Source organism: Sciurus vulgaris (genome assembly GCF_902686455.1).
Source record: "Sciurus vulgaris genome assembly, chromosome: 1".
In the NCBI taxonomy this organism is placed as follows: Eukaryota; Metazoa; Chordata; class Mammalia; order Rodentia; family Sciuridae; genus Sciurus; species Sciurus vulgaris.
Window position 1 is genome coordinate 13810602 of NC_136461.1, and position 13092 is coordinate 13823693.

Below are 13092 nucleotides of genomic sequence, written 5' to 3' on the forward strand. Positions count from 1 at the left end.
CAGTCCTTTTGTGTATTTTATTTAGAGACAGGATGCTTAGGACCTCGCCCTTGCTGAGGCTGGCTTTGAACTTGGGATCCTCCTGCCTCAGCCTCCCCAGCTGCTGGAATTACAGGTGTGCGCCACTGTGCCCGACTCAAGTTGTTCTTAACGGATGCCTTTTGTTGATGACGTTGCTCCTGGTTCTCCCTGTACCAGAGGATGTAAATTTCCTTCTTAAATAAAGTATTTCAATTAAGTGAAAGAGAGAGAGAGAGAGAGAGAGAGAGAGAGGGAGAGGAAGGGAAGGAGGGAGGGAGGGGGAGCCTGGGGAAGGTCCCCATGACCCGCCAGGGTTTGAGCAGCACCTCAGCCCCTCCTGGGTGGCAGATGAAGCAGTGGCAGCTCATGGAACAGGGCTGAGACTGGAGTTTGGTCTGGAGCGCGGCCTGAAGATTGTCACCTGAGAGCTATGGCCAGGCGGGACCAAGGTGTCCTGTGGCCCTGGGTGTTTGGGCAGAAGGCCGGAGTAGCAGGGCTGGGGTGCACCGCGGAGCAGAGGGGGAGTCTACACCCTGTTCAGTGTGGGGCTCCCCAGGTGCTAGGGACGCTGGGGCAGCTCCTGTTACAGATGCGGCTTCCTGCCCCTCCCCCACCCAGGCCCACAGATGTTCAGGATGTGAAAATAAAAGGTAAACTCGGGATGGAAACAGCGCCGGAAGAGTTTTCTGGATGGAGCCGGAGGCCACGAGGAAGCAGGAGCTCTGCATGATCCACGCTTGGGTCTGGGGTATGAGCTCTGGTCCCTTCTGCCACCAGTGGCGGGGACGTCTCCGTCCATCGTACCCAGAGTCTCAAGACACTTATCAGGAGGGTTAAGGATCCTTGTGTGGATGTTTTTACTAAGTGTATACTTATTTTCTCCATCTTTAATGAATCACAAAGACCCTGCACCTATTCTCAACTCCCACAGAAGTTTCCCCACAAAAGAATTGTTGTTGCCCTGAAATACAACACTGTCTGCTCCCCTCAGCTCCCGCCTTCCTCCAAACGCTGACTGGGAGATCTCTGAATCTGTTTTCCAAATTGCAATTCCTAAGGCCCCAAATAAAGTCCTTTTTATTACTGCAGTGGCTGAGTGTGCCTTGACCCGCAAGGTGTGGGCCCCAGGGCCTGCATTCTGCACAGGGCCCTCCCCCGGGGGGAATTCTTTTCCCTCACTGGGTTGATGGCCTACTGCCTTTGGGAGTCACCTTCTGGGAGGGCAGGGTGGCCCCAGGGTCCAGGGTTTAATGGAGTTTTTGCTCACCCTTGCTGGGCCTCTGCTACTTCTGCTGATCGGGTGACCCCAGGTGAGACGTTTCACTCACCAAGAACCTGTGTCCCCATCTGTGAGCTGGGAGCAAGCCCCACGCTGCAGGGCCATGCGTGATGGGGACATGGGTGTGATATCCTTGGTGCTGGGATCCTGGAAACCTGGGTCTTCCCTTCCCCCACTCAGAAGGCAGAGCGACCACAGTGGAATTGTCACCTCTTCCTTCTGCTCTGCCCTTCCGGCCCAGCGGCATCTGGGGTCAGGGAAGTCACTTACTTCGTCCTTCCAGAGCCAGGAACACCCGCAGCTTCACCTCCTCTGACCCGCGGTGGGCAGGGCACAGCCCCAGCTTCCTCTCATCAGCCGCCCGCTGGGGTTGGAAGAGGGAGCCCCCCAAAGATTGCATCTGACCTCATTCCAGTGACCTCCAGGGAGCAAGGCAGGGTTCCAGGCAGAGGGTGGAGGGTTGAGTTCTGCTCACTGGAAGGAGGGCCTGGGAGGTGGTAAACATGCCCCTTTCCAAAAATCTGCCCACTGGCCCCTCCACTCTGTTCCAACTCTCGCCATTGGCAGATGAGCACGAGGAAAGGGATGAGCTTTGGATCAAAAATTCCCTTCCATGGGGAGGCATTAGCTCCTCCATGTTCGTGATCACAAATTAAGGATCAGAGAAGTAACTCCACTAGCCCAAGATCACCAGCTGGGAAGGAGCCCAGCTGAGAGACGTAGGACGGGCCTTCCTATCAGTCTATTCATTCACTCATTCATCACTCATTCAACAGAATCGCCCACTTCCCCAGCCTTGTCCTGGATGCTGGAAGGGTTGCTTCCATCTCTGTCTTCCAGGTACTCCCATTCTGGTGGAGTGTTGGGGTGACGGAAACAAACGGCTCAAGAAGTACTTGACCAAGGACCACTGGGGTGCGTACCGCAGGGAAGCAGAGCAGGAAGTACGGGAGCGGAGCGAGGGGCCGAGGGACCGCTAGTGGTGCTTTGGTCGGGGACACAAGAATGTTTTCTTAGAGGGAGAGCTGGGCTCTGGATGGGGAGGGGGCCGTCTTATCAAGAACCCCGGGAGCAGGGACGCGTCTCCGGGCTCAGCCCCCAAACTGCAGGCCCTGAAGCTGAAGGAAGGCCAGAGGAGCCTCGGCCTGCCTTACGGTGCCTGCTGAGCTTCCCCTGACCGGCTTAAAGTCTTTTCTGATTTTAAATTTAAAAGCAACTGGAGGACTCTATCCGAGAGCAGGCAGTCCCCTGGCAGAAGAGAAGAGGATTGAACAGCTTGTCCCCGACTGCCCTGGGTCCGGATGGCTCCCACGCTGACCTCAGGCATGAGCGTGAGTGTCAGGGACCCCAGGTTCCCTCAAGGAGACTGAGACAGGGCAGGAGCCTGGCCCCTGGGCTCCTGGCAGCAGAGTCAGGACCTGTGAAGATAGGGATGTGGGAGCAGGAGCCACTGGGAAAACAGGCAGGGACCAGGGAACCGTGGCCGTCATGCGGGCCCCAGGCTGGGTGGCCAGAGTTTGAACCCAGGATCCGGGGTTGGTGTAGAGTAAGGAGCTCCAGGTGGGAGGGCTCCCTGCCAGGGCCAGGCCACCATTGTCCTCGGGTGATTCTGACCCTCTTCCTGGTCTCCTGCTTTGCTATACCCGCCCCCGTCCTTGTCCCTGGGAGTGGCTCATCCTCCCCTGGGGCACCAGGGCTGAGTCAGGAGCTGTCCCAGTACAGAGTGTGGGAGTTAAGGTTGAACTCAGCCCCGAAGCCAGAGAGACCTGGGTTCGAGTTCCAGCCCTGCCACTTCTCGGCAGTGACTCACGGCGGCGGTTTCAGCTTCTGCAGCTGCAAAACCCAGGTAGCAGCCCTGGAGGCCGCGGGATGGAGCCAGGGGGTGGGCGCCACCATGCCCGATGCCAGGTGTTCCTGTGGGCCCCTTTCCTCCCCCTCTGGGTGTCCTTTGGCAGCACGTGACCTGGAGGGAACAGGAAGCTCAGTGACTGTGCCCTCCTGTCCACTGGTTCACGCAGGTGCAGGTGAGGGACGTGGGTGGAGATCGATGTCCCCGGGGCTGTTCCTTCCTTTCTGCCTCTTGCCCAGTTTCAATAGCTGGGAACTGAGAGGAGCTCAAAGGCGGGAGGGCCTTCACTCACCTGGGGACCCACTGACCTGGCTGCCTGAGGTCCCCTTCCTGCCTCCTGATCCTAAGTCCCGCGTCTCAGCCTACTGATCATGAGGTGCCTGTGCTGGGTGAGGGGAGGTCACAGGGAGACGAGCACCCTGCACCTAGCCTCCCCACCCTGGGGGCTTTCCAGTCCTGGGATCCTGATTCTATCAGCTACCCGCCCCTCAGGGACATTGACCTGCCCCTCTCAAGGGTAACTGAATCCCAAGGTCTCTAAACCAACCATTGCCTTGGGCCACCATTGGTTTATGTGGGGAGGTCCACTGGCTGTGGTGGGCTAGACGCAGGAGGAGGCAGCATCTTCTCGGCTGGATCCTGGCCTGAGGTCTGGAAACAGGGCTGCCATCTTGGAGCCACGAGGGACCAGGCAAGGGCAAAGCCAGCACCTGGAGTGTGGCCCACCCAGGAGCAGGAAAGAAACCAGGCTTTGATGACATCATCGAGTTGCCAAAGAGCCCAACTCGGAGCCTCCCTGCTGCCCGGCTTCTTGTCACATGAGATCATCGGTGCCCTCAGCATGGAAGTCCAAGGAGCCGGTTACCAGCTGGAAGCTTCTGCTTTTGTCAGGGAGGGGGCTTCTGGGGATGGAGTCCAGGGCCTCGCAGGTTCTCCAGCAAGCCCTCTACCACTAAGCTACCCACTCTATCTGGAACCTTCTGGACAGTACATACAGGACACAGAGCAGACGAGGAAGAGGCTGGGTGGAGTCCCTGTGCCTCTGCCTTTGGCTGGCTCGGGAGTCTTGGAAGGTTCCTGCCCCCGCTCTGAGCACCAGGCCCCTCAGCTATAAAGTGAGGACAATCACATCAGCCAACATGGAGGCTCAGGGGACCTTGCCAGGCCACCGGGAGCGCTCACGGATGAACAGGGGTCAGCAGCTCCTGGGGTGTGTCTTGAACCTAACAGAGAACTGGGTGGGCAGAGGGCGGTGCGGATAAGCGGTCTTCTCTCCTGGTTTCTCTTGGGAGTGACTTCAGATTTGGTCACTACACACCAACAATGATGATGCAGCTAACATTTAAAGGGGACATTGCCACATGCAGGGGACTGTGCTGAGAGCTTCGTTCACACTAATCTTACTGAGAACACACATACCAGTAACCCCTTATTGTTCACGTACACTTTGCACACAAGGAAACTAAGATTCCTCAAGAAAGGCACGTGGCAGGTCAGAGGAGCACTGGAATATTTTTAATAGACCTTTTTTTTTTTTAACAACAGTTTTAGGTTCACAGTAGATTTGAGCGGTAAAGAATGGAGATTTAGCGACCCCCTGGCCCTCTCCATGATGGCTGTCAGAATTTGAACCCAGAGCCCAAAGTTCTCAATCCCGCTCACACTGCCTCGCTGCAGCCACTGAGTTTCAGGAAGTCTGTACCACCAGTCACTGAACAAGTGTGTGTCACAGGCCAGAGTCTGGCTGGCCCCAGGTGCCTCAGCCCCGTGTCTGGACACACAGCTAATCATACATGAATGACAGATTGTGGATCCTTATAAGAAAAAGTTTTCTGCCTAAATGTGTGTTTCCCTCCAAGCGGAGCCCAGACCGGGATTCTTATGCAAGTTTATTACTGAGTCCTCTCTGGAGAAACCTGCAGGGGAACCAGGAAAACAGGCCCGGCCAGGAGATGGGATGAGGACAAGAGGCAGTTCCGGAAGTCTCTGGGGCATTGGACCATTCTGATCCCAGGAGGAACTCTGGGTGCTGTGCCACCCAGATGGCCCTGCACAGAGGCTGCGGTTATGCCCATGGTGTTGAACTCTCTGGTTAGTCACAGGCGGCCCCCTGGTGTGTGTATGGGGTGGGGGACCGTCAGGGCAAGGAAGCTCCCAGAAAAGAGACGGAGGGCAGATGTGAGCGCTTGGAAGCCAGCGCTTGGCTTAGTTGGGAGTGGGGGTCCTGAGCCCAAAGGGATCCTGCTGGGACACCAGCATCCAACCAACCTGTGTGGTTGGATTAGCTCGTCTGATCCCCAGCATTAATTGAGCACCTAGTATGTGGGAAGCCGAGGAGACCAAAGTGAGGCTGACGTGGTCTCTGTCCTCAAGGTGCTGCAGTCTAGCTGGGGGTGGGGGGTCAGCTCCAGAAAGTGCAGGGGAATCAGGAGAGCAGGTGAGCCCTGGCGGGGAGGCGAGACCGGCCGGGAAGACCCTCCTAGGAAGTAACCCGTTCTCCTTGAAGGGCCATCCACCAGGAGGGGACCAGAGGGCCATTTCTGCAGGAGGATGCTGAGCAAGTGCCTGGGGCAGGAAACAGCCGGCCAGGCTGCTCTGGACCCAGGTGCAGCTGAGCCCAAGGCAGGCTGGACTCCGGGGGATCTCAGGGCGCAGTTGGGGAGAGTGACGCCGGGCCAGACTGCTGGCTCGAGGGGTTCATCCTGGGGAGTGGAGGACCTTGGGGTTTAAGAGCGTCACGTGGACAGAAAGATTGCAACGGCCCTTCACGGCAGCCGCTGGGGCCGTGGCTTGGGGAAAGCAGCCGGGCTTCTAGCAGGCGGGAGTGGGGCCCCGGCACCGGGGCCGCCAGTGGACCCGCAGGTGCTTGTTGTAGGAGTCCCGGTTGCGCTGCAGGCAGGCGGCCACCTCCTTGTCACAGGCGCACAGCTGCTGCTCGCACCAGCTCCCCGTCACAGCTGTGGGCGGAGGAGGGGAGTTCAGCGTCTGTCCCTTCCCCAGACAGCACTGGCGAGGTCTGGGGCCTCGGAAGGCGGCCCAGTCCCTGCTCAGCCTGGCCGGTGCCACCAGAGCCACCTGGACTCCAGCCGTGTGAGCCTGGCACGTCCATGGCCTCCCTGCCTCCCTCGCTCACCCTTCCACTAAACAAGAATGGGGCACCCCCAAAGGGCTGGTCCCACAGTGGACCGGCGGGGTCAGGGGGACAGGGCGAGAGAGCCACAGAGTGAGCACACACTCAGGGCCTGAGACCATGGAAGGGTGGGGAGGAGCCACAGGAGCTGTGAGCTCCTTCCAGAGAAAGCTGGGGCGGGCAGGGGGAGCCGGCCAGAAGAGAACGTGCGGACGCCAGGCCTGCGGCACCACCCGCCTCAGTTTCAGCCTCGGGAAAGTGGGGTTAATGACCGCGGCTGCTCACAGGGCCACTGGGTGCCGAGCACTTAGCATAGAGCTGGTGCTCGATTAATGCTGGGTGTTGTTATTATTAAGCCCTCAGTTAGCTGGGCATGGTGGTGCACGCCTGTAAACCCAGTGACTCAGGAGACTGAGGCAGGAGGGTCACATGTTGGAGGCCAGCCTCAGCAACTCAGAGAGACCCTGTCTCAAAGCTAAAACTAAAAAGTGTTGGGGATGGAGCTCAGTGGTAGAGCACCCCTGTGTTCAGCCCTCCATCCAAGAACAAAACAAAAATAAAAATCTTCAGTTACCAACCTCTGCTGTAAAAAGTCCTTTGGATTCTCAGCCCTAGGACCTGCTACCATTCACAGAGCTGGGGACACTGTGACCTGGGGGCTAGGTGACCTGCCCTTTGCAACTCTGTGACCCAGGGAAACACTTCTAGTTTGGGTTTCCTCGTCTGTGGAATGGAGAAGATCAGGGTCTTGATGCCTCCATTCTGGACTGTTATGAATAATGGACAGAGTAACAGCAATAACACGGGCAGCCGTGTGGTTTAGTGAGCATATTCTCAGTGCCAGGCATCTGTGAGACTCCGTCAGTTGGTTTCATTTGGGTTCTTGCAATAACTATGTGGAGTAGATTACAGATGAGGATACTAAGGTTCAGAGAGGTTAAGCTATGTGCTTGTGGTCACAGAACTGGTCAGGGCTAGGCCTGGCTTCCAGATACCGAAAGGATCAAACCTCCCTTTGGACCTGTTCTTACCCCATGCCCACACCTGCTTCTCCTCCATAGCCCAGCTACTGCCACTAGACACATGAGAGGAACAGAGAGGTCAAGAAGCTTATGCATGATCACTCAGCCTCAAAGGCACTGAGGGCCAGAACTCCCTTCCTGGTCCTCCAGCTCCAACCCTAATACGCAGTCACTCACGGCACTGGATGTTCCCCTGGCAAAAGGTGTAATTATAATGGTCCATCCTGGGTCTGCATTGGTGGCTCCTCAGGTGGTTATAGCAACAGTCATGCTTCTGGCAGCACCTGGAGGGAGAGGAGAGTGGGAGGGACAGGCAGGGCGCCCAGCTGCGTGGGTCACTGGCTAACTCAGGTCTCTGGCTGTCCCCACCCATGTGCCCACCTGGGCAGAGTCAAGGATAATAACAGCTCACGTGGATGCTTCCAGTGCGCCAGGCACTCATGTGAGCACAAATTCTCTCTTAATCCTCGTGCTGGAGGAACTAGTATGACCTGCATGTCACAGAAGAAGAAACTGAGGCTCACAGAAGTCAGCCTGTACGTGGTGGAGAAGGGACATGCCCCAGGCCTGGCTGGCCCCATCCCTCCTCTGGCCAATCTCCAGGGTGGTTGTGAGGATCAAATGAGATTCGGCAAAAAGAGGTGGCAGCAGGGAGTGTGTGTGTGTATGGGGGGTGTCATCGCTAGATTAGGGACAGGAGTAGAAGAGGGTCAGACCTGTGGAGACCTGGGCTACCACCTAGGAGGCTGATCCCAGGAGGGTTGGGACTGTAACATACATAGTAGGTGCTCAGCAAAACGAATTCATTCAATGAGTCCATGGATGGAGAAGGAAGGAGAGCCCCAGGCTAGGACCGCGGGCCCGGGAAGACCATTACCAGTCTGTGGCATCTTTGGGCTGGCCTCTGCCACCAGGTCCGCAGTGACAACCATAGAGCCAGTAGTTGAAGAGGGGCACCTTTCTGGTCACTTGCCGGATCATCTTGTTCAGGTTCAGTATCCCTCCCTGGGCTGGCGGCACACCTGGCAGAGCCCAGGAATGAAGAAAGGGGACAAGAGTCCTGGGGATGCAGCGGGCCCCAGGGTGGTTCCTCCGCTGTGACCGGAGGAGCTTCGAATGATGAAGATGATAAAATAGCAGCTAACCCTGTCCTCAAAAATACAGTGCTCTCTGGGAGCTCTTGGCATCTACCGAGCCCTGGTTCAATCCCAGAACCGAAAAACGAGATAAATAAAATAAAATAAAAATATAATGACAGTTATATTTCTATGTTAAGTGCCGGTCTTTTCCTGTATTGATTTATCTCCATCCCATGAGGTAAATACTAATTTTTAAATAAATAAGCTTTCCAGTCTGGGATAACTCTAGATGTGCAGAAAAGTGGTCAGGACAGTCCAGAGGCCCCCGAGTCCCACATCCAGCTTCCTCTAAAGTTACCACTTTACAGTCACGGTGCCTTTGTTAAAACCAACCTGGGTCCCATTAATGACTTTCTTTTTTAATGGAACTGAAGGGACCATTTTTAATCCCTGTCTTTCAGATGAGCAGATTGAGGTTCAGTAACTTGCTCAAGGTCATGGTGGAAGCAAATGGAGTCAGAACTGGAACCACGGTAATCTGGAACCTTCTCTGCCTCTGGGCCTTGACCTCCCATTCCCAAGGGGAGAAGTCCCAGCGGCCCTCCCTCCAGCCCGCAGAGAAGCCCGAGGTTTAAAGAGTCTGTTTGGCTCCCCAGAAGCAGCGCGACCCCGTGATCGATGGTTTGCACCCCAGTCCAACAGCTGCTGGCTAGAATCGATCACAGAGGAATCCATTTCGTCGGGGGAGAGGACGTGTCCGGCTGAGTTGGGAGAATAAGATACACTAAGCCAGGGAATTCAGGGGGACGGCAGGAGGAACAGGCAAGACAAGGTGACAGAATTGGACATGCATGCATCCCTGAGCAAGATCACAGGGTGTGGGTGCCCAGGTGGAGCCTCGGGGCTCAGGGAGCCAGGGCTGGGCAGCCCCTTGGTGACCCTGCCATGGTCCCCCACCCTCAGGAATGATGCCCTCTACAGTGAAACTCCTCACTCAGGTGTGCGTGAGGGGTTGGGGGGGACTCGTGTGGTGACAAAGGCTGAGATCACAGGCGGGTGATCTTGGGCTGCACCTGAAGTGAGCGGACTGCTGTGTCCCCTCCACATGTGGGACCCCACACTGCCACTCCTGCTTGACGCAGCGGCTCTCACCGAATGGGATGCTAAGCAAGGTCCCGGGCCTCTGCCACCATCTGGAATTCCCACTAGGAATTCCAGGATTCCCAGATTCTGAGCTAAGGAAGCCCAAGGCAACCAACCGCGGAGCCAGAGTCCACCCTGTGGACCCGCCGAAGACCTGAATCCAGGTCCTTGCTATTCTTGGTGGCCTCTGGCCTCTTCTCCGTCCTCTTCCTCCCTCCCCTTCTCCCTCTTTATCAGTGAGGACAACCCCAGCCTGAGACATCAGTTCGTGCCAGGCACCCAGGGGGTCAGGCCACTGTGTCTTGGCCTCAGCTGCCCCCAGGGGGGTGGAGAGGCAGAAGGAGATGCGGCTACCATCCTGTGCACAAGCGTGTGGTAAGTTACTACTACTACTTACACCCGCCCAAGGCTTGGCATTCACGTTCTCATTACGGTCCTTCCGCCATCCCTGTGGAGGGGATGCTCTGTGCCCATTTCACAGATGAGGATGTGGGGAGGTTGCGGGGCTTGGTCAAGGAGATGGTGAGGTCCCATTGGAATGTCGGTTCCTCTCTGAATTTTACTCTGCCCTGTATTGCCTCTTTACAGCTGAGAGATGAATTCTTGTAGCTGGATTGCAAATTTCGTAATGATTTTCACTGGGACCTCAGAGGAGAGTCCCTCTTCAGTTGCAGGAGTCCCAAGACAACATGAAATTACTTTTTAAAAACACAAGACCAAGCTGGGCACGAAGACGCCTGCCTATCATCGCAGCGATGCAGGAGGCTCTCAAGTTTGGGGCCAGCAGAGATTTAGCAAGTCTCTGACCCAAAATAATAAAATGTAACTAAAAGGGCTGGGGATGTGGCTCAGTGGTAGAGTGCCCCTGGGTTCAATCCCCAGTGCCAACAAGATAAAACAACGACAAAAACCAAGACTTTTCTAAAGTCACTTATTTTGGTTGGGCATGCAAATCAAAACAGGAAGTAATTGGCTTGCAATCCCACTTTCACCTTTGGTCTGTTAAAGACTTCATGGAAGCCACCCTGCCCCCTCCCCACAAGGGTCACTGGAACCTCTTCCCTGGTTCAAAGGTAACGAACATGAAAGGCCCCTCAAAACAGCACTGTGCATGCACAGAAGGTGGCTGTTATTCCATCCAAGGGTCGGGTGAGCACGTGGGGGCCCCATTTCCATAACTGTGTCCCAGGCACAGTAGGTGCCAGCCCAGCAAGCCCTCAGGTTTGGCACCACCCAGTGAGGCCTCCCGTGGCATGATGGCTCCTTGCAGGGGGTGGAAGGGTGGGGGGCTGGGTGGGGGCAGGGGGGCAGGGCAGCTGCAGCCCAGTCCATGGGGGAGTGTGGCGGCCCAGCCGCGTCTGTCCTCTCTCCCCAGTGTGTGTCCCTTCCCCACTCACCAGCCATCACCAGCAGCCCACACAGCAGGACAAGGTTCATGACAGCTCCGATCAGCGCAGGCAACTTCTAGAAGTTCCCTTGCCGGCGGGCAAGGCCAGGAGACTTATATCAGATGCGCCCGCCCAGCCTGGCCCCGATTGTTGCAGCCCCAGCTCCAGGGGAAACGACCAGGGTGCCTTCTGCTTCCTCTTTTCTGGGGTTGAAAAACTGTCATTTTTGTTTTTAAGATTTGGGTTATGTCCTCCTTTTCCTCTTTTTTTGCAGTGCTGGACTCAAACCCAGGACCTCTCGCAAGCTGGGCAAGTGCTCTGCCGCTGAGTCTCTTCCCAGCCCCTCTGTTTCCTTTTTGATAAAAGAAATATATATTCAATTTGGAAGATTTAGAATAAATAAACAACAAGAAATTTAGAATCACCTGCAAATCCATGAAATGTTAATATTTTGGTGTCTGTCCTGTTGGCCCTCTTGTTATCTGTCTGTCTATCATCTACCTACCCACTATCTATCTTTATAACTCCACCCTTTTCTCTAACCAAACTTGGAAAGAATATATATAGTACTTCGTAGACTGTCTTTTTCATGTACTGATATAATTTGAGTCTATACTTGGAAGTATGTTGTTAAATATTCTTTTGCAGGAACAGTTTGAGAGACGGCCTCGCATTCCATTATGCAGTCTACCCTTTATCCGATGAATCCGTTTTTGATGGACGGGGGGTTGTCCAATATTTTGATGGACAGGGGGGTTGTCCAATATTTTTCACTATTCTAGGGAAGAATTTCACTACCATGCATCTCAGTTCATGCCCAGAATTGTTTCCTGATGTGGACTTGCTGAGTCAAAGCCCCACACAATTTGAAGACCATAGTGTATTGTGGACTTAGCCTGCCGAAGGTCTGCCCCAGCTTACAAGTGAGGATCCACTGAGGCAAATGGTGTGAACCCAGCCCCACAAGGGCCGGGCACAGCTGGCAGGATGTGCACGGGCATTGCACAGGGTTCCCATCCTCCAGAGTTCCAAGGAACAGCAGAAATTGGTCTTTTGATGGCTGGAGACGGTTATTCTATTTTGGACCTAATGTCCAGGCCTATCTCCTTGCTGCTGGCTAATCAGTTCGCACCAAAAACTGGGCCAGCAAGAGTCCCTGCTGGAAGGTTTGTTGCTTTTCAGGTCCCCTCTCTCCTGTCTTCCCTCTTCCTTTTAGATCTGATCTTGTCTTTCCTCCTTAACTCAGTCAACCAACTGACCACCTCATATGCAAGAAAACAATCTAAGCGCAAAGTAACTAAATGGCTGGCAAACTAGGTGTCACCGGCATTATTTTTAGAACCACTTTATGAGGGTATTTGGCGTGCAATTAACAATAAGCATTGAAGGCACGCAGCTTGATGATTTGGGGGTAAATGAACACCTGTGGGAGTATCGCCACCGTCAAGGCCACGGACGTGACCTCGCCTCTAAGGCTTCCTCCCGCTGGGCATATTCCTTGACACGCCGCCCCTGGGCATGCTCAGTAGTCATCCCTTCCTATTGTCCATGTGGTGCTTTACACTAAAAATAGGTAAATGAAGCTCCCGGGGCATGAGGCTATCTCTCCGCTCCCCAGAGCAGAAGCAGAACCACAGCTCTTCACCGACTCCAGATAACCTGTCCCCACTCTGAGAGAAATCCAAAGTCCAGGCTGCAAAGAGGCCTTAAAAGCTCCAACTTCCCAGCTCCTCCCGGGCCCCACGGCCCTTCCATCAGGATGAGTTTGAGATCAGAGAGACCTGGTTCCAAGTCTGGCTCCTTCTCTTACCAGCTGTAGGACCCTGGGCAAATCACTTCACCTCCATGAGCCTGTTTCCTGATCTGCAAGATGGGGCCCATGGGTCCTCCCTTCTCCCATCATCGTGGTTTCAGACGATGGCATAAAGCATCCTGCACCCACCTCACTCCTCCAGAGGGGCCATTAGACCAACACAATGCTGGCGCTGTAGTTACGTGGAGGTCAGGAGGACCTGGGAGATGGCTTTGGAACCCAGACCTCCCGGGGTAAGAGCGCAGCCTCCCCGACATCCCAGGTGCTTAACATGAAGCAAGTTGCTTAGCTCCGTGTTTTCTACTCCGCCCCTCCCCACGGAAGATGGTACCCGCTTCTCAGGACTGCCGTGAGGCTTAATGGAGATG

General features: G+C 55.3%; 1 protein-coding gene and 1 long non-coding RNA gene across 3 annotated transcripts; one reads left to right on the forward strand and one right to left on the reverse strand.

Annotated features, from left to right (window-relative positions):
• The first annotated feature begins 2975 nt into the window (after window positions 1–2975).
• Window positions 2976–10747, forward strand: LOC306665804. The gene is made up of 3 exons (XR_013765111.1): window positions 2976–3146; window positions 8842–8913; window positions 9761–10747. It is a non-coding gene; the product is annotated as an uncharacterized lncRNA (long non-coding RNA).
• On the reverse strand, window positions 4643–11056 carry PLA2G2D (phospholipase A2 group IID). 2 transcript variants are annotated; one of them, XM_079147385.1, is made up of 4 exons: window positions 10921–11056; window positions 8179–8323; window positions 7479–7585; window positions 4643–6106 (listed from the first exon to the last, which is right to left on the reverse strand). In XM_079147385.1, the coding sequence occupies exons 1-4, from the start codon at window positions 10958–10960 to the stop codon at window positions 5961–5963; spliced, it is 438 nt and encodes a 145-aa protein (XP_079003511.1). In that variant the 5' UTR covers window positions 10961–11056; the 3' UTR covers window positions 4643–5960. The 2 variants fall into 2 exon arrangements, with proteins under 2 accessions (XP_079003511.1, XP_079003512.1); XM_079147386.1 differs by lacking the exon at window positions 7479–7585.
• Window positions 11057–13092: the final 2036 nt, after the last annotated feature.